At 36.7% G+C, this 22,054-nt stretch overlaps 1 protein-coding gene across 7 annotated transcripts in view; it reads right to left on the minus strand.

Annotated features, from left to right (window-relative positions):
* Positions 1 to 22,054, minus strand: part of LOC134528031 (phosphatidylcholine:ceramide cholinephosphotransferase 2-like) — a 248,470-nt gene that overhangs the window by 116,209 nt on the left and 110,207 nt on the right. The window contains exon 1 of one of the 7 annotated variants that reach the window (XM_063361219.1): positions 15,590 to 15,640. The exons of 2 other annotated variants lie outside the window; for them this stretch is intronic. Coding sequence is in view for 2 of the 5 variants with exons in the window: in XM_063361211.1 (XP_063217281.1) it covers positions 3,646 to 3,740 (95 nt within the window). In the remaining 3 variants the exon portion in view is untranslated. Of the gene's footprint in view, positions 1 to 1,577; positions 3,444 to 3,468; positions 3,623 to 3,645; positions 4,390 to 15,589; positions 15,641 to 22,054 lie in introns of those variants that run through there. 4 more of the 7 variants (XM_063361211.1, XM_063361215.1, XM_063361213.1 and 1 more) reach the window with 4 other exon arrangements.

The following is a 22,054-nucleotide window of genomic DNA, read 5'->3' on the forward strand; positions in this document are numbered from 1 at the left end:
ATTGCGGCGGTGAATTAACCAACTACCTCAAACCGTATTAGAAATGTTTACCTGGTATGGCGACTTCTATACAGTATATATATTCAAAGTTTTAATGTAGATATACTAACCTAACTAACCGTCCATAGTGTTTTAATGTAGCTAACCTAACCGACCACTTTTAATATTTGAATTCATTTTTCCTGCGCAAAAATAAAAAAAAATCCCGAGGTTGGCCGAAGGTGAATATTCGGGCGTGTTCGGACAGGGACAGAACTTGATGTACATCTCTTTAGGCTTCTCGTCTCTCGGCACACGGCATTTGGTGCGGGTAATTGCGTGAATGGAACGGTAGCCGATGGACGGAAATTGGTACCCACGGTGCTGCCATCTGTGGCGGATGGCGCGAACCAAAGTTCACAAAGCCAAAGGGAAACCTTAGGATATTAAAATTTAATTAAATTTAACATGGGCAGTATTTTACTAAAATTTCTTGACGAAAATCAGGTTCTAAGCCGCGGGGAATTTTTATTTATTTATCAGAGACGTTTCATATGTAGTTTAAAATATTGGTTTGCTGATCAAATGACTCAATAGACTACGTAGCTGCTCCGGCAGTGAATTCTATCGGCGGGTGAGGAAAAGTCAAGAAACGTAGTTGAAAACACAATTAGCGTTTATATTTATCACGCTCGGTATTATTTTGAAGCATTTTACTTTTAATTCCGTGTCATAATTTAGTATTATAAGTGTATTTGTAACTTGAGAACACACGAATTTGCTCTTTACCAAGGTTAGATGTAATGAAACACACACTCACATCTACTTTTGAAATTTAGTGTGTCGAAAAATCACCTGAGATAAAGAATTATACAAAAATGAGTTATCCTAGTTTAATACGACGAAAAACATTTTCCACAAGACCTGATATAATTTGTTTGTATTGTGATATAAAGTTTTAGTTTGGCAAGAAAATCTCGATGTAATAAAAAAAACAGCAAGCATCATGTACCACAGGATCAATGTACATCGACCATACCATCATATTACTACAGTGACTCTACAAATATCCAGTGAATTTCAGGACATTTTATGACAATTTTAAAATTGCTTTTCTACAAGTTTTTTTATCAAAAAGGTTATTTTTACAATATACATATAGAACTTAAAATAAAAGTGAGCAATGCAATACGGAATTTTTTACCATTTGTAGGAACGTACCGATTAAAAAAGCTAAAATATTTTCAGAGAACTTCGACACGTGGCATAAAAAAAAAGTTAGCATAAGACTGCTAGAAATTAAAAATTTACTGCCTTCTAGCATCATTGTTGCTTGTCAAGGCATGGTTGTGATTTAAGTTTTTATTTGTGAGATAAGATTAAGACGAAATTTTAAGAGTTCCCTTTCCACCATTAGTATAAAAACGAGGGGATTATAAAACCCAATGAAACAATATGAATTAAAAAATATGAAGGCTATACATATCCCCTCCCCCTTATATTTTTAATTATTGACTCAATGACTTGTAATGTTTTTCATCTACCATATTTATATAAAATTAAATTACACATTCACTTTCCCATACTTCCGAACTTACTGTTAATGGAGACTTCAACGTCCAATAACACACTGTAATGACAAGAGAGTAGAGCGAAGATCACACTCGTGCTAGTTCTGTCGCGACGAGTGAACTAAAGAAGTGAGATGCTATTAAACTAGCAACACTGTATAACAAAGTCAAGTCGAGCTTTCACTGCTTATCATTGCAAGCAGGATGACGCATGCGCCTACGAAACACGCTGGGTTATCAAGTGGCTGCCCATCTGGCCCAGAGGCAAAGGCGCGATAGGAGCGACATTGAAGAGCGTCTAATGCTTCGGAACATCTTCATAATAAAGATGGTCAACTGGTTCAGTTTCAATTACTAGGTATTTTCGTCGTACTGCGTGGTAACATGGCACTTTCATGAAGCGACAATTTAAGTTTACTGCACACGTCAAACTGAATTTTCTGAAGCTCACCGAAAATACTCGTTCTAAACTTTTTTAACAGCAGTGAGGAAAATAAAATACACGTCGGCCTACACCAAAGTGTTAACGTGTTGTTTAAAATATTTTTGGAAATTTAGAAACCTGGCCCACGCTAGAATTTTAGATAGTTGTGCAACGACGAGATTTTTTTTTCTAAACTTCCATACATATGCGCTAAATCTATTTTACATTCATTTTCCTGCAATGAATGTACGCGACGGAAAACCATTCCTGAATTTCTAACTTTTTTTTTTAGTTTTCAAGTTATTCAGTAGTAGCACATTCACACATAAGCCTACCTGAGGAATCAATCAAAGGTCTTTCTCTAAACCTTTTAATAAAAATTAAAGTGTGATTTTTAACTTTATACAATCAAAATCGAACATAAGTAAATCTACTAATTTTGTACAGTTTGCAGTAATACATATTTTTAATTTAGTTAAAACCTTTTGAGAGATTTAAGTAGACAGTCTCCAAATCCTACGTATTTCAAGTGCTAATATAAACTGAAGCGAGGCTTAAAAAACAAAACATGAGTCAGCAAAAGGCTGATGAAATTTACATTTTCGTCTTCCAGTGCCATTTATGTTTATTAAGGTATTTCTTCGTGACTTTCGTAAAGTCCTCCAGTTTACTTACTTTTCCGCGACTTTCATGACACACAAGGTGTGAAGCGTTGTGAATGGAGTAGCGAATGCATTGATGGAGATAGCGTACAACCGTGGGAGCTGACAGCAACGTCCGCCACGTTTCCCACTTATGTAATATTCCCGGCGGGAATAAAAAAATTCTAATCGCCTTGGTGGAAGGTGGAGTGATTGATCACTTAACCACAGGGGCCCTCAACATGCGACCTTACGCAGCAGTAGCATAATGCACATGATAATATACAACTCGTACAGCTGTTTATATTCTACGAAACTGAAAACTAAATATGAGTGCGATTATTCATCCCCAGGTGTTTAATACTGTACAAACAATTCGTGGTCACGGGCAATAATATTCGACGGCGTATTGGCGTATAGAGGTTTACCAACGTTAGGTAAGATTGTCGTTACATACACACCAGTTTGTCAAGGTCATGTGCGGTTGGCGCTAGGTGCGTCGTACACATGATCAGAATACAGCTTAAAATACTGTCGGGTTTGATTTGTTTGACAAACCTTTGACAGTGAAGACTAATATGTGTAAATAAAATTATTTATACATTATGGAAATCTGTTTTCAAAGGGGACCCGAGGGAAGAAATGTTTATTTTGTAAAATCACGGTTTCAAGTTGAACTGACTGAAGTCACGTGACTAAGTGTTTGAAAAAGTCCGTGTGGTTCATGGTTATCAAAACAGCTGCGATACGTGCAAGCACCGCGTTGCTCGAGAATATTAACAAATATTGTTTACCTATCTAAACAAAAATATTCCTGACAGTTGTCCAACCGATAACCAAATGTATATCTTACCAAAGTGTTTGCAGCCCATATATATATGCCAGTATGCACATGTGATAAATGCGTATGTTCAACTTTTACATAGAACGGTATAATTAGTCTCTTATCATGTCTCAATGAACGCCCGGTAAACAAAAAGCAACAGTAGTGGCAACCAACGAGTCGAATCGATGAAAATTCACTACTCACCTCAGCAGTGCACGTCTCCATCTTTCTCCAGTTTCCACCACTATGAGCTGTAACTTCATGGCACTTTCCAACTGAAAGAAGCTCAGCACGCGCATACACGCATGGCTCCCGGGAATAATTCGTCGGAATGCAATTTTTGATAGTAAAAATAAAATCCCACGAACTTCAATAAAAAAAAGCTGAAATTTAAAGTTACTACTTTCCACGAGCTTTAAAAGGTTCGGAAATAATTCTATCGGCACAGAATGCAACAATGTACATTAAATTCATGTTATTGACACGTTCAATATTGTAAGCCCAACACGGTACCTCCAGTCTTCTAGCATGTTGGGTGAAAGGTTAGAAAAAAAACACAGAAACACTGTTCAATACACACACGTACCTTCTCTTAGAATATATTTCTGGGCGCAGGTTAGCTGTCAAATGTTTAATTAAATCACATACAAATTGAAACTCATTCGTTCACAGTTGCCTAGCTACGACTCAGCGATTAACCTGTTTTTCAAATTTTCTGACGTGACACGCAGGCACTATCTGTGTTAGTGGAAAGCTACAGCGACTTATACTACGTGTACATCTTCATTCGCTACCACTACTTCACAGGATTACGGTCCACAAATTACTGCTGCTCACACGCCCGTCAGCAACACTACCACTCCACGATCAGTAATGGAAGCGCGGATGGAGGCCATAGTAGAAAATGTACCGTTCTCGTCTATCAACGCATGCGCACGACGCCGTCTCCACTTGTTGCTCTCGGCGCTCCGCCGAGCACGTAGCGAATTCTGTCGGCAGCCAAAGTAACTACAAACTGCGCGGGCCCGCTGCGCCAGTTCAAATTCGAAGCATTTCTTTCAGATGATTGCGATTCTCGAATGCGAGGAAACCTCTGGCGTCTGAATGTAAAGCGTAATAAATTATTTTGTAACTCTGTATTTTACATTCAATAACGTTTTAACGAGAATTTTGTCAGAATCTTAATTTGCATTTTGTTTTATAAATAGTTTTTTTTTTTAATTCGAAAGCAAGATAAAAAATCGAATATTTGAAAATACTTTTCTGTCTGTCTGAACATTTTATACACATAACTCGAGCAATACTTCAGTCTAATTCCAACGAGACTTTTGTTTTGGTTTTAATTGTTAGCACTCCATCACGACTTCACGACCATAATTTCCAGACATCAAAAAGTTTCAGATACATTTCTACAATAATGTTATAAGAATTGCAATATATAAGTTAGGTAATGTCTCATTTATGATTTTGTTGTATGTTATAATGTGTATTGTATGAAGGAGGACATAGAATAAGGTTTGGCAACTCTGGCTTTGAATTATTAAATCTTAATTGGATTTTAAAAATTACAAAAAAGTCATTTTTAACTTTACAAAGTAATAAAATAAAGTTCAGGTCGTGGCGATGATGAGGTGTGAGTATTGTTTCGCGTGTCAATATTACAAATAAAAGTTTATTCAAGCAAAACATTTTGTAACCAAATGTTTATTAACTAAGGATTAAATAAATAGTTGTATTATTGAGCACTTTTTCACACAAGGTCGATGACTACCTGGGCTGAACTTAAAAACAAAATTATTTTCCATCACTGATGTCGGTAAAATCTCTGTTAAATGTTTGTTTTCGAAGGATGGTTAAAATCGCGCTTTGTAATGGTAAGGATCACTTCATATCTAATCGTTTATTTTCGCTCGTCACGCGGGCGATGGACGCGCAGTTACGGCTGAAAACAGTCTTGGCCCCGGCCGTACCGTACTGACATTAAGAGTGTATATGTTCCGTTCCAGATCATTATTTTATTTTTACGTTTAACACGGTTAAATTTATAGACTTTTTCAGTGGCTAGGGTGGGACACACTAAACAGAAGGAGGAAAGTAGAGAGATTGGTGAAGTTTTTTTTAGACTGACAAGGGGCGAGGGGGACTGGAAGACAGATTGAACAAAGGGGTGTATAGATGACGGGGAGGGAGTGGAATAGGATTGAGAGAAACATACTGGCAAAGTTGTATTTTTAACATTTTTGTGCAGTACAGTTGAAGATAGCCAAATGAAAAAAAAAAAAAAAAAACCCGAAAAATTTAGGATGAAGGCGATGCTGGTGGCTACTGCGTCGAATGGTTTGAAATTCTTTCAGAAAAATGTATTTAATTTTACTTAGTCTTTTTAATTCATAAAAATTCTGCTGATTTTAAAAGGCCAGGTGAAATTAAATATTTTTTTTCATCGCATATCAGCCAGTAAAATGAGCTTTAAACCTATAGAGTTCCAATTTTATATTCCATTCAAAGCTACTTATCCATTGCCAACTGATTATACAAAAAAGTATGATTATATATTATTTATTTTGTGAAGAAGGCAAGTTTGACCGTGTTAAAAGTAAAAATAAACAATGTCCTGGAACAGGACTTGCATACTTAAATCTCTCTATATTTTTGAAAAAAGCCTCGGCTACGCTTTATTCCTAAGGATCTGTGGAAAAGCACAGTATGTATCATGTTGCAGCTAGTATCAACAGTAGAGCGGAGACAACAGGATCAGGTGTGTATCTCTCGTTGAAAACAGTCTCGGCTGCGCTGTTCAATTACAACATGGTAAAAATTAGTTTAAGCTTTTGGCTGGGGCGTAGAGGCGAGGATACGTACGATACGCGAGCCAATGTTGCCTTTAGGGCCCGTTTCAGACCATTATTATTTTTTATATATATATATTCACGTTAAACACGTTCGAGGCCGCTCAAGTCTATTGCTAATGGAATTTATTGGGAACTATACAAGTTTTGCGATACGCGCACACCACGTTTACAGTATTTAAGGCCAAAGATATTTTCAATTGTGTTTTTTTTAAATTGTGACACGTTAATTAATGGGCAGCGAGCCCGACCAAATTATTTGCCATTTGCCCTTTGTTTCTCTCGCTGTTCTTGAACACGGATAACTTGAAGACTTTTGAGAGGCTTAGCTTCCATTATATGTATACAATAAACTGTTTGTATGTATGACGTTGATAAACTCCGACACTGTTTGACGGATCGCCATGAAAGTTGGCACATCGAAGTGTTTTTACATGAAGAAGGTTTTTATGCTATCAATTTTTTTTTCTCGTAACTCTACCGTTAGATTGCGCTACTGCGCATTAACTTCTAAACCGTTCAACTGATCTCACGAAAATTATATATTTGAACGCTGAGAATATTTTCACGATATCAATTTTGTTTATAACTCGCCACCAGCGCATCAACGTTCAACGTTCAACCGATCGCCATAAAAATGGGTAAAATGTGATTTTTACTGTCCTTAATCCTCAATAACAACAAATAGTGATTGTGACTGCGATAAGTATTTGGTGAGTGATTTTAAAATGGAATACCATCTAAAACGCTTTATATATTGATTGCATACAATTCACAGAGTACTTTTTTTTTATGAGAAAGGGGGGGGGGGGGCGAATCGTGAGGTGCCAGTTAATTTTTTTAAAAAATTAAATTCATGTCATGACATTAATTATCTGAACTGCGGCAGCCGCTATCACTTCAACGTCCTAGTGTTAGTGAGGCGGGATGATTATGTATGACGCTCGCCGGTGCATCTATCACCCCTAATGCGCAAGGCGGCGTATTCATTGGACAACTATGAGATTTTAGTGGTAACCGTAACAGTATGTGACAGAGAACTGATGGTAATGAGATAATGCAAAAAAATCGTTCTTTGAATGATTTCAAAAATTCTCTACCGGGTGTTTCGCGCTTAAAAAAAAAAAATGATCCTGAAAACATTGCGTTTCACAGCCATTTTTTTTTTCACTCTTCTAAAAAAATTACAATTAAGAACGAAATAAAGAAACGCAACTAACTACTCATCCACCCTCGGCGTATTCTTGAATGTTTTTCGTAAACAAACAGACACCGCTCGGTCACGTGGGTTTGTTACCTGAAGCTCCGCACGCAGTAGGCTACGTGCGCCCGGCACCAGCGCGAGCCACGGAATACGACCATACGACCTTTGAATATATATACTGTATAGAAGTCGCGAGTGGATAGGATTTACTCTACGTTTTTCAGAAGCGTATAATGAGCAGCTTGGGAACTTCACCGCTGCAGTGCGCTGCCGTAACGCCCTGTATCGTCTTAGGTTGTTATTTATACGTTAGAGCGCAGCGCTGTCGCCCGCTGTCATTCCCCGCACCCCTCATACATCATTCACTGCAGCTCAACGTCGTTCAACAGGAGGGGGAAGGGGTGTCTGAAGAGTTGGACACTTGTCCGCTAGGGACCACCACAAGTCGATGCCCTAGAGATGGTGGCGATTGCGGCGGTGAATTAACCAACTACCTCAAAACCGTATTAGAATTTTTAACCTGGGCTGGCGACTTCTATACAGTATATATATTCAAAGATACGACCCACGCTCGGACTGGTCCCCCCCCCCCCCCCCCCCGAGTCCAGGCAGGCGCGGACCCGCGGCTGACGTGTCCAGATGAGTGTCCGCATGACGTCAGCATCCGCGCGAGGGGACGGAATGTGTCCGGAACCATTCCCGAAAAGCTGCGTTCGTGGAGGGAGGAAGACGCGCGATGACGTGCGCGGTCGGATTACGACCTCTGACTCCTCCGGGTCAAACATTTGTTCGGGTTGGAACGTCGACCGGTCAACAATAGACGACTGAATGCCGGCTGCGTGCCTTACCTCCATCTCACAGGGGAAAAAAAAAAATCTTATACCTTTACATATATTCCTTTGGAAACCAGTTGCCAAGAAATAGTTAATAAATTCACACACATATGGGATATGGCTATGCTTATTTTTGCATACATGAAATACGTTTTTTTTTCTCGAGATAATACTGAGCATTTCTTACGAAAATTGACGCATAATATTGGTGTTTCATTCAAGCATAATTTTTTAAACCATGGAAAAGATAATCGAAATTTCAAATATTGGACTTTGTTTTGATACAGTTTAATGTGTCAGCAAGTATCTACCTACAATTATGTTAGCAGACGCCGTGTGCACAGTGTACAGTTGATGCCCGGCGCAACATTTGTATTTCGGATTCGCGAGCGCACGGTTTGTTATGGCTGACGCCGGACCGAGTTTCGGGAAAGCCTTTGAAAAGTGCACAGAAAACTATTCTGTTGAATGTTTTTTATAACATTTTCAGACAAATATCTGGATGTCGTGTGAACGATATCGCGAGTTTAACTGCGGAATTTACGGGTGTTTCGAAGAGCAGTGTGCTTCGTGCAAGGAAAGAATAACAGGACCCTGGGACATTAACATCTCCCGGGAAGAAAAGGAAACTTGAGTATCCTGTTATCAAAACTTGTGATGATTTTGTGAAGACGACTATTAGGCGTAAAGTGCATAGTTTTTCCTTCGCAAATGAACCACCTACGCTGAACAAAGTGCTACGGTGCTTCCTGTTATATTACTTCTCCGTTATTTTATTAGCACCGACTGTACTGAAGTGTGTGTGTTGCAACTAGTGCTTGGCGCGCAAGATGAATTCAGCCTATCACTTGCTGACGCGGCGCAGTGATACGACGCGACGGTTTATTTCAGAACTCAGCTAAGAGTGAACGGAGAATAGCTAAAGTGCCCATGCTTCGCTAAGCATTCTACAGGCACAATACTCTCGCACAGATCATTGTACATACCCGCCCCTCTTCGTGAATACGCCACCGTTACGCATCAAATGAAAAAAACAAACAATCAAACGGTGCAATTCCCGTTGCTAATGAGACACTGAAAGTAAGGCCGGTAGGAATAATCCATTGTCATGCATACGAAAAAAAAAAAAAAAGCATCGACAATGCAATAGCGAAATTTATATATTGTGTAGGTGTGTGTGCAGCTCGGAGGCATAAGGCACTATGTCACATAAACTTAATTTTTCATGAGTGTAGTTTATACAATATTAAATAGTACATCACTTATTTACTCAACTATTTTCTACCCACGATATGCGAATTTTTGACATAGCGTAGATCTTAGTGTTGTATGCCACTCGAAAGAACATCAAACTGAGTGTCAAGTTTATGGTTAAAAGTGCACTTTGCCCAAAAGTGGACACGGTGTCTTATGCCTCCAAGGTACAGATATGTATAAAGCAGAAGTACGTTTTGTTACTTTACCCCAGAAAATAAACAATTTTCCGAGATGAAAAGTACCGTATGTCCTATTCCAGGACCTAAATAAACGGTATACCAAATTTAATGAAAAATCGTTCAGCCGTTAAGGTTGTAACAAACATACACACACACACACACACAAACGTTCACATTTATAATATCAGTAGGATAAATAAATATTAATGCAAAAATGAACAGGTTGCTATTTAAATGTGAAATATGACGGCATTTGGTTACAAAGTTCAAATTTCCGAAACGGTGCAATAATATTTTATAGAAACGGGTGTGCAAAGGGGAAAAAAACATGTATCAGAGACTGGTCAGGCAGTGTGTTTTTGACCATGCGATATTAAACCGCGCGTTGAATCGAAACCACTTGATATAGAAATTACGCATCCATTACATTCGCAATATATACACGACAACTATGAAACCTTAGAAGTTATTTTTAATGTACCAGTTTGAGAAAATTTTGTTTAATCCAAATGGAATAGGCTATTTATTCGAAAAAAATCATAGTGCTTGAACACATTGAAAGATTTCACAAACTAATTTAGTAAACAAAACTTCATAAATACATTAAATATTATTGTTTTGACAATGCATCAGTGAGGCTATCATTCGAAAAAAAAATCCGATGCTCATTTCAGCGACATCGCGCCCGCGACGCGAAAGGAATGTAAAACTTTCAAGTCGGGAAATCTATCGCATCCGCAAATTTTTTCGCGTTTACGTCACAGAGGTTTCGAACGTAATAGGTTTGGGATGGAAAAAAAAATTCTCGTGTTCTCATTTTGCAGTACGAAAATTGAACACGAAATTTAACGTAAAATTCTTTACAATAACGCCAAGCGTGATAAATACACGCGAATTGTGTTTTCAAATAATTTTTCTGGACGCGAATCACAGGTAGTTTCCGCTCCTGCCACTAGAATTCGCTACCGGAGCAACTACGACGACTATCGAATCATTCGATGTGCAGAACGAAATTTTAAACTATATAATGAAACGGATCCGATCCTTAAAAATTCCTAAACGCCGGCTTTGTACCTGGTTTCCGACAAGAAAATTTTATTACAACACTGTAAAATATCCCTTGGTTTTGGGAACTTTTGTTCGCGCCATCCGCCACAGATGGCAGCACCGTTCCATACACGAAATCACTCCCACCAAATGCCGTACACTGAGAGCTAAGATGTTAAACTTCAAAAACGTTTGGAAAGTTTTCGAGCCGCTGTGTTGTGTGCGAATGTAGCTTCGAATTCTATGATGAGCGTGTGCGAACGTACTATACTCATTATTATTTGCGTACTGTCGCGTATGTAGCCTAGGTTAATATAATGGATTTAGGAACTTCCAGGATGCGAAATGCTGTGACGTAGGTGAAGTCACTTTTTAACTTCGCCATCGCCATATTGTATACGCCCAAAACATTGCAGTTATGACGCTTGACAACGTCTGATAATGATTAGTAAGTGTGAATGAGAATCTCCGTCGTTAAAAACAGTCACTTCAATGAGAAAAAAAAAGTCATTAAAAATGTTTCAACACTGCAAACACTACACTTCAGCCAATGTTTTGGGCGTTTGACCAATATGGCGCAACAATTAGCTGAAGGAAAAAGAAAACGGCTTCACGCAGTTAGCATGATACGAATACCCCCTTCTTAATAGGCACTCGTCATTCCCCGACTATTTCGCCATTTTTCTGGACGATTCCACTGCCGTCGAAGAGACAGAACCGGGGGAACAGGTTGTGAACCGCTTATTGCGTCAGTCGCCAGGTCCGGAAACCTCACGCGACCAAGATAATACCCCGCCTGTCGTGCCGCGCTGCGAGTTTGGCAACACCAGGCGACCCGTCCGTTCCACGATAGTACAAGTCTATGACTAACAAGTCAGAGTTTACAAGTTTGTTAAAATATACGGTTACAAGTGTTTCACAAATTAACTCTTGTAAACTCGTAATGACAAGTTAAATTTCATAATTTATTAAGTTGTTTACTCGTAAGCTACCTAAACACGCCGGGTTATTAACAATTGCAATTAAAGAACGTGTAGCTGACACTTGTTGGCTAATACTACTTTACCTACGTTTTGAGGTAGTTATGTTAAATTACAAATTACTAATAATACTCTAGAAAGAAGTTGTGGTCTAGCACTTCCCCTTCAGAGCCGAACCACTAATGACAGTTACCAGTAAATTAATTAATTGAGGTTATGTTGCCAAATATTGTTAGTTGCAAGCAGGGGATGGTCACGTCTGCATGATTAAAGGATAACTCGTAGAAGCCGTTTTTACCACGCTTTCATTAGCTTGAACTGTATGCATGAATAGACTATGTAATAAAATGTTTCCATTAAATTTTTACCCGATTTCCGACGTCCGAATGTGTTGAATTTTGCATATATAATAATAAGAATCTCTGACAATACAGTATTTTAATCACTTAAGATCTTAGAGTTAAAGGTGAGTTGAGGGGTCAGAGGGTAAAAAACAACTAATTTCGAGCTATGGGTAATAACCATGCTTTTTGCGTATCCATGAGGTCGGAGCATGGTGGAAAATTGCTCCGGGGTCGACTATGCCCCTATGTATGCGAAGGGGGGGAGGGGCTAAAGACACAAAATTTCGAAAATTTTAAAAATCAATGCTTTTTCGTTTTGGAGTGTTTCCGATCGAAAAGGTCAGGTTATGGTGGAAAATGTGCATGGGGTTCGACTTTCTCCCCCACGGAGGGAGAGGGGTCTATGACCCTAAATTTCGAAAATTTTAAATATATATTCCTTTTTGATTTGGAGCGTTTCCGATTCAATAGGTCAGGTTATGAGGAAGGGTTACATAAAGCCTCAAAATCGTCAACTCTCCCGTATCCCTCCTTGGAGGCTGATTTTAGGAACACCTTGTGCTTAGTTTATATGTATGTAATATAAAGAACATTCCTGCCGAGTTTCAAGTCTGTAGACATCTTGAAAGAGGTCAAGAGCTTTCATTTTACCTAGAACTCACAAATTTTGATCAGTCTTCCTTTAAATTAGTTTTTCAAAACTATAAACGTTAGTTATTTAATGTCATAATAATTTTAACTGGCAAGCTAAAACTATTGCCGTCTTAATTTGTATCAATTAATGTCTGCATTTCTGTGACAGTGATATAGTGCTAATGTGATGTGGTAAACAACAAATTGCAAAATGGGTAATGACAATAATTGTATCAAACATGTCGACGAAAGACGGCCAAGAGCTTTAATTTTTCTTACTCTCTACTTAATTCCTTACAATAGTAAAACGTAATAGCTTCACGGTTATGGTTTGGCGAACATAGAGAAATGGCACTCACAATTTGTATGTCTGACCATACGGCTAGTTTTTTTTCTGGCTTCAATTACAGTTATCGTGATTTGTCATCGAAAAAAACATTATTATCAGAATAAATTTATTTTGAGACTAAAAATTAGAAAAAACTTAAATATTAAAAAAACTAAAAAAACAAGATTTTATCGTTGAGTAACTATAAATTAAAAAATAAAATTTAAATTTCAGTTTATTGTCCAACAGCAAAAAAAAAAAAAAATAACTATAACTGTGTATAAACTAAAAGCGTAGGGTGCTTGATACAATTTGTCTTAAATTTTCTATCAGTAATAACAAAATTATTTGTAACATATTTTCTATCACTAATTTTACGATATAATCAATAAGAAAATTTTGGGAAAGAAGAAAGCACCCCACGTTTTTAGTTGTGGTGAATTATTTGACTGTTGGACAAAAAAATAAATTTAAATTTTTAGTTCATTCAGCCATAAAAGTTTTTTTAAATTTTAATTTTTAAACTATACGTTTATTTGACTTCAGCTAATTGTAGTTCTGTCCTCGTAATTATCAAGACGTGCATATGATGATTAGAGATAACGGAAATTTCGAACATTCATTTAGGCGTAAGCTAGAAAGCAAATAGTCACACACTCGCACTGTGTTCTTGAATGAACTGCAGTTATTTGGACACACCCCTCTACGACCGTGAGCCAACGATGTCCAGCTAGGAGAGACGTAAGCGAACCGGGTAGTGCCGATTAATAAGGATAAAATTATTCTCGGTAAGAAATCAACCAATGGGAAAGAAAACACGGAGAACACCAATGACATTTAATAATACCATGAGGCCAGACGAATCTGCGGAATTTCCGGGTCTCTAGTGATGATAATTACGAAGGCTTGCAAGCCTTCTCACACCCATCATATAAACTACCTGAATATTTGTTGAAAATATTTGTAACAGATCAACAAATTTAAGGGCGGTAACAAGTTAAAATTCCTTATATAGATAAATAACAGTAATAAAAAAGAAGAGAAAACATTCAAAATAGCGCGTGAAACTGATTCTTAATGCCTCGTCGACAACGAAGACGCGTGAAACTGTAAAACACTACGACACAGAAAAATGATATTAGGGAAGGAATTGACCAGTCCAGTGCCTTATCACTAGAGACCGGAAAAATTCGCGAATTCATTTCGCGATAGGCTAAAATACAAATAATTATACCTCAGTGCTGCCTCTGCTATTGGCTCACAACTCACCTTTATGAGTCTGGGCCAATGAGAAACACACGACCAAAGCTTTATCGAATCACAGGCTGCTACGCTGGGACGTCTCACAAGACAGCAGCCAATGAATGGGTGACATTTAACCGAGTGTACGTAGAACTATGGAGTTAATCCTGGAGGTCATTGAACCCGCAAATTTTTCCGGTCTATACTTATCACTGCGCTATTTTGCTCCATTTTCATTTCCACTAGGGCAACGAGGATTTCGCGGCTTCATTGGGTGGCAAAGTAGACTCGAAGCTCATATACATCCGCTCCACGTTGATGATTGGACGACAGTTCTCTTGACACGCCTTTGACGACTCTGAGCCTGTTGCATATAAGGAGAAGTGTTTACCTTATCACATGTAACCCGCCAAAATATTTGACGTCGACCAATGAGCATTTTAGAAAGGCTTGGTTACACACAGACAAGTTCAATCTAGCCTGGAGTGAAATTAATTCGCGAAATATTCGTTTCTGTATTGATTGCATGTCAGATTTGAAACTTGGACGATCCTGTTTGAAAAATTTCTTTATAACACGTTTTCATCAGTTTTACTTGTAACTAACGAACGAACTACGTAAACAAATCTTGGACGTAGATTTTATCCTACCTCTAATTATTGTCGTAGTGATTTGAAACTTTGCAAGTATATATAATCCAGATGACAGTATAATAATTTGATACCCTCGAACTTATATGATGATGTAACCAGGAGGTGGATAGTGTAACTCTTCAATGGCGACTAGTAAACCCTTTTTGTACTTTTTAGTCCTTTACTACAAAAAGCGCGTATTTTAAAAATATAATTTATGAACTTTTTAGTGTGTAACTGATAAAAGCATGCTTAAACTGTAATATATTTTTCTTATGGGCTATGGTCGGTGAGAAATGATGTTTCAACACTCGGGTCGTCCAATGAGTATGTGGCCTTGTAGGATTCGTCTACGAATGACTAAACCCTGAAAAACCTAAGGTGCAAGAACGAGCTACGGTGTTTTGAGAAAGATCCCGGCCGGCAACAATTCTGCGAAGTACAACAACCTCTAGCCTAGAACTATTACATTCCTAGTTTTCTTAAACAGTGATGTTGAGTATTTTAGTCTTTATTACCTCGAACGAAAATCTAATCAACCAATAAAAAATTATATAAATAAACAAGGAGACCCAACGATTCTGCAACAAAAATATTAAGAGACGAATTTTGAACTTTACCTGATTTGAGCGGCATTATTCAAAGAGAACTCAAGGTCTTGAGACTACAGGACGTGAACAGCACTCACCTGGAACAAAAGGAAAATGTGGTGAAGATCATTTTCTTTTATGTGCAACAGAGAGCTCCATAAACAAAGTTGTTAAGGCTAGGTCTCACACGCTATATTATGTTGGTTATTTCATTATATGGTTATTAATATTGTATGAGGACTTCTCTTGTAAATTTAGCACGATATCACTATTGCGTATTATGTTTCGTCTCAAATTGTCTCAACAGATCAGGGCCGCTGAGAGAATTTGTGGTCCCCTGGGCAGCTGGGGGAGTAGGCCCCCTTCCTTTTTTTTTTTTTTTTTGCATACCACTACTACGTACTATGTATACCATAAATATATATGGTATCGTAAAATTGCATCCTTCATTTGAACATACATAACGATTTCCTAGTTACGCAAGAAAAAAGAGCATTTGCATGTATTATCTCAGTGCACTTTGACATTGTTAATCCCATCAAAATACAAATAATAATTAATTTTGATGTATATATTGCTAAAAAACAAAAAATCTTAAATGGTAATCAGAAATTGCATTATTATATGAGTGTTTAAAATACATAAGTATAATAATTTATTCTGAATGTAAATATTATTAAAATAATGTAAAGTAATAATCAATTTTATTACTTCGAAAATATCAAACACACTGAACCACGTTCATTACATTGAAAAATTTGTAATACATATTAATTATTTATAACGTTCCAGGGACATAAGAACGTTTTCGTTAGTGGGGGGGGGGGGGGGGGGCGAACAGATATATCACACTTACCTCAGTCATAGAGTGGGGGGTCTGGTGGCCCTCCTCCGGAAAAATTTGGAATTTTAGATGCAAAATTGTGCTATTTAATGAGTTTCCGAACCAAAATATTAAATATACCATTCCAAGAATTTGATGACGTAGTATGTATTAAATACTACTCTGACAGTAGATGTAGTACAATTTAAATAAAATACCATCTAGGAATTTGCAATCATTTTACAGTATATTGACAATCATAAATTTGATTTTCTAATCAATGTGATCACCAATGCAACATTTGTAACTACTGGTGGAGAAAAATACTACTACGACCAAACATTTATTCTGGGAAAAGGAGGGGGGCGAAATGCTACTCTCGCCCCCCCCCCTCCTGCATAACAGCACGGGGGCAACTCGCCCCTGCTGTCCCCCCTGTTCCGACGTCCCTGTAACGTTCCCATTTCTGCTACTAAGCAAGTATTTTGGTGTGAACTGAATGTTACAAGTACCTACTGCTCGGTTAGGTTATTGGTTATCGACTGTAGTTTTAGGAACACACAAAACAATATATATATATATACTAGCTGCCCGACCCGGCTTCGCACGGTTGTATTTATGGGGGGGAAAATGAGACCAAATCTCCTATTTACAGTTATAATAAATGAAACAAAATGAAAATTAATTAATTTTGACAAAAACTTAATACAATGCTTTGTAATGTACCGAAGAAAAAACGAATAGCACCGATGGTTTCCCGACTCTCAAGCACGCAACGTTGTCATGGAAACGAAGTACCCACTGTTTCCCGGGCTTAAACACCAATCAACATTGATAATCAGTTTATTATTAATTATAAATTATTAAGACTATTAATCGAAATAAAAACTACCCTATCTCTCAAGTTGGAAACAATTACACATAAATGCCAATTTTCATCGAAATCGGTTGACTTGGTAAAGAGTTCACTGGACCTTTTTAGAAATCAGATGTAGTTAGTAATTGTCATCTTAATTTGAATAATTTATATCACTTTCAAATCCCGACCGACTTTGTTCTACCAGTGTATAGTTATTTACCTGTATATATCTAAAAATTGATGGTCTGTATTTAATGAGTGATGAGGACTACACTAACAATGAAATAGTCGTTGCCATGGAGACGAATGAAGCATCAACAATGCTACAGCCGTTGCCGTGGTGATTTTCTGCCAACTCATACATACATCACATTAGAAAACTCTAAAATTATCAGATTAAGACCATTAATCGAAATAAAAACTATCCTATCTCTCAAGTTGGAAAAAATTACACATAAATGCCAATTTTCATCGAAATCGGTTAAGTGGTTTAGGAGTCCATTGAGGACAAACATTGTGACACGAGATTTATATATATTAAGATATATATATATATATATATATATATATATATAACAAGATGTTTTAATAGCAGGGGGAAAATGTTTTCCAGCCATTTATTTTCCACTTCCCAGCCGGGCTCCCGGGCCCCTAAGGCTACCCCTTTTGCCCCCCCCCCCCCCCTCTCGACGGCCCTGCAACAGATAACTACAAAAGACTATCTAATAGCGGTAAAAATCACTAAAGTGTTCATAATGCTTATGATTACTTGCGTCACCTTTTACACTCTATAATTTTTATGTGTAAACAACTTAGCTCTCGGTATAAGGCATTTGGTAGGAGTAATTTCGAGAAAATGGAACGGAAGTCGACGAACGGAAATGTTACACAGAGATGGTGGACCCACGTGTAGCAACATAAACGGGCATATAGTCAATTTCGTAAACCTTATGCTGTGCCAAATGAATATTTAAGTGATAGTGAATATATTTGGTAAACTATACCTACTAGTCATAGTGAAAATTAATCACAAATTTTGAAATGCCTAATAAAACTGCCCTTACAATAATTATAATGCATATTCTCCATGTAATGTGTTTACAGGATCGTAGCACATGTGATTGATGACCTCAAGGGACGTGGTTCGAATCTCGTCACTAGAATTTTTTTTTTAATTTTTAATAAAATTCAAATATAATATCATAATATTGTTGAATCAGCTCAATAAGGTTAAGGTTTGTTTGTCATTCTATACTCTCAAACTTTGCAATAAAATGCTGTTAATATATAAGAGAAATAATGTTTCTTTTCTAACCAAATAAAATCGAAATATTATTCCAGCTTGGTAAAATGTTTTTTCAGTAGACCTTGGCCAAAAAATTAAGAGGAAAAAAAACTACCTTCCTCTCTTAAATGAAGCCTCTTCACAGGGCGTAAAGCCTTGTTTACTTCAACTAGTTGGCGTATAAATAGAAGATTATTAAAACATAACAAACTGTTCAAAGACTTGAGAAAATACTAGTTTAAAAATCCCACCTAGCCGAAAATTTTCCGCGCGTCTTAAGCACCAATGAAAGAGTGCGCTAAGGTCAACTTGAAGAAACACAACGAATGTCCCTTCAGCTTTAAGCGCAAGGCACCTAAGCTGACGTGCAGTATTTTCTTCCGACTGCGTGCTACGTATTGGACTTCAAGAGATCGTCCCATAGTTATGAGTTTCAAATATAAATATAAAAGTGAGTTTTATAAAAATTTCTGTAGTAAGATATTTCTACCCTTAACTAAACCAAAAAATACATTTAAAACCATTTCCAGTAAACAAACGAGATATTTAAACATAACTTAAATTGTAAAAAAATGTTTCCCAAATTGTATTCGTAGCCATTATTTTAAAATTATAAGGGAAGATATATCAGAATTTTTCAAACTAGCGAAAGTATTTTAGTAGAGCCTTAAGTTTTTACGAATGAAACTTCAGTTGACAAATTGTGTTTTGGAGAAACAAAAATTACTGCCATTCTGCTATTTGTTGCCACATTTATAAAAAGTTATCAACAGCAGCTATCACATTTTTTAAAAATCATTAATTTTAGGTCTACCATAAGATACAAGATACAGTCAGTCATTATTACCCTTGGCCATCTGAGCTATGAAGACTGTATTGTCACGGACTCAATGAAATTTTTTTCTTCGCCACATATTTTGTCTTTGGTTTTTTTCGGCTTATCAATCATTCTCTTTACATATTAAGCAGCTTTTTGACCTATGTTTCAGTTATGGGGAAAATCGAGGAAAAAAGCTATTCACAGATTGTTGAAATAAATCGATTTACTTCCCCTCTTCTATTCAGAATAGGCCTAAATTAGTCTTTGCAGTCACGAATAGTAATCATATTTCAATCAGACGAATGTTTAATACCTAATAGCAAAGATAATGTGCTGATAATTTGAATGCGATTGTCTTTATTTCAGACTAGCAAAGGTAAATCGGCTTCGCATGGCAGATAAATTGGTATGTAGATATTATCATGGGGTGGTTTTCATTCCTTATAAAAACACAGTTACTTAGAAAATATATATTCAATTCAATTTATAAACACGAACCACAATAGCGATATGAATAGGGAGGCGCATGTTTTTGTAAAATTCAATAAACATTTCATTTGCATTATTATATATGTAGTTTAAATTTCATAACCACGTAATATTTGTAATTGTTAGCTAAGCGTAATATTGTGGGAAAAAAGGTCAGTGTGGTCGTTTTTCTTTGGTTTTTAGTTACAAATCTTGCAAAACCTTAATGAACCTTAAAATTTTAAAAGAAATTAAATGAAACATATCTTATGTCTGTCAGAATTAATGTAGATTTAAACCAGTGAAATATTTTTTTTTTTTGGAAACAGTCCAGTTGAGTTTGAGTTTACTTATTAAAACATCAAACTATCTGTGCTAAAAACAACGTACACGTATATCAAATATGATTGTAATAACTTAGTGTTTCTAACATTTTGCATTTATCCCATTTGCGATACTAAACAATATTGTGTATAAAAACTTGATTCGTATCTACGACACTCCCGACTCTAGGCACCTATTTGTTCCAGCGCAGACGCAATTCTCTTACCACTCTAATGACTATTGGTAATTACATTTTACAACTGAAATATTACTTTTTTATGAACAATGACACTTTCCGTGTGATTTTAATATTAAAACTGATTTTACGCACTAAATTACTTTTGATGACATTTTGGCTGTGTGATGATTACCCTTAAAAACGTTTATCTGCACAGCTTTCCAACCAATCAGAGACCAGGATACAAATTTAAGTAAATTCGGAATGAACAATCAAGACCATTGAGGCTTCTATAATGGTGATGCTGAATTAAGTGACGCTGGTGCGAAGACCGTCAGAATTTGACAGTGCTAGCGTAATTTAGCATCTTCGCAAGAATACCGAAGCATTTTAAAGTGGTTTAAAGTGTATATATGTAGAGTGCAGGATAATACCAACAAAGGTATTAACAGTAGGGGTGTTTTAAGTAAGCACTATTTCTACCGACGCTATACTCATCTACTTACAGACATTATAGCATTTTGTGAACTAGTAATAGGTGTATACATCTCATTTGAGGACAAAATACTGGGTTAACGTAACTTAAAACGAATTCGTGTTATAAACAGCCACATTAAAATGCTAAATTTAATCAGTGTACATTGAAATTAAAAGAAGTTAAGAGACTCTCAGACTCTGTGGTCCTGTTTGCAATCGTCTCACTGCTTGCCACTGTTTTAAAACTAGCCGCAGCGAACTCTATATTTTACAAGATTGAGAAATACTTAATAATATTGTGTGCTGTCTGGAATAGGAATGATATCTGAACTTCGAACCCTATAAAGACTATATTGTTCTCTGCATGTGCCCGACAAATCACCTGCTTCTTATCAAACTACTTGTAAATAAAGTCATAAAAAGTACTTTGTTTTTTAATAGTTTATTACAGTTTAATGCATAAACTATTGTTGAATGATATCGTATATCTGTGTAACAAACTAGTAGACAAAGGTAAAAGAAATACAGAACAATAAGTTTGTGTGATTGTTATATGTATGGTTCATGTCTACACAAAGTGTGTGATTATACATTAAAAACAGTATATAAAATTGTTTCCTAGATTTATGTTTTTCAGTCTATCATTTATTAATACTTTGGTTCCCCTGGATACATTATAGGTAAAACATGCACTACACCTTTCCTCATAGAACCCACCTTTCTACCTGTCTGTATTATACTGACCATAATCTTGATTGCTGTTCACTGCAAATTGTAGTGTTAATAATAAAATAAATACAGAAAAGGAGAGGTATACAACGCAGAGGAGCTGAGCTCTCAAAAAGAAAAAAACTCACAATCCTTTTTTATGATATAACAAAAAACAATTATAGCTAGATTAGTACGGAATATAAAAGTAATGAAAATATATTAAACACACAATTTATGTAGGGGAGGACGGGGCAAGTTGACGAGCGGGGCAAGATGACGAATGACTTATTTCCACGTCATGGCACTAGATAGCACCACCTAACAGACACTACTAGCGCTCCACACTGGTGGGCACTAAAGAATCGCACAGTGAAGCCGCTGCCACCATTTAGTTGTTTGTTAGATGATGTTCGTACATTTGGTCTGACGTATTGTAATTTTCAAGAACTTCGAAGTAATATCTCATGGACAAACAGGTAAGATATTTGGATATTCAATGCCACACATTATTACCTTAGACTATATACTTTTCTTAACCACTATATATTGT

The sequence above is a fragment of the Bacillus rossius genome, chromosome 1, assembly GCF_032445375.1.
Source record: "Bacillus rossius redtenbacheri isolate Brsri chromosome 1, Brsri_v3, whole genome shotgun sequence".
NCBI classification, from domain to species: Eukaryota; Metazoa; Arthropoda; class Insecta; order Phasmatodea; family Bacillidae; genus Bacillus; species Bacillus rossius.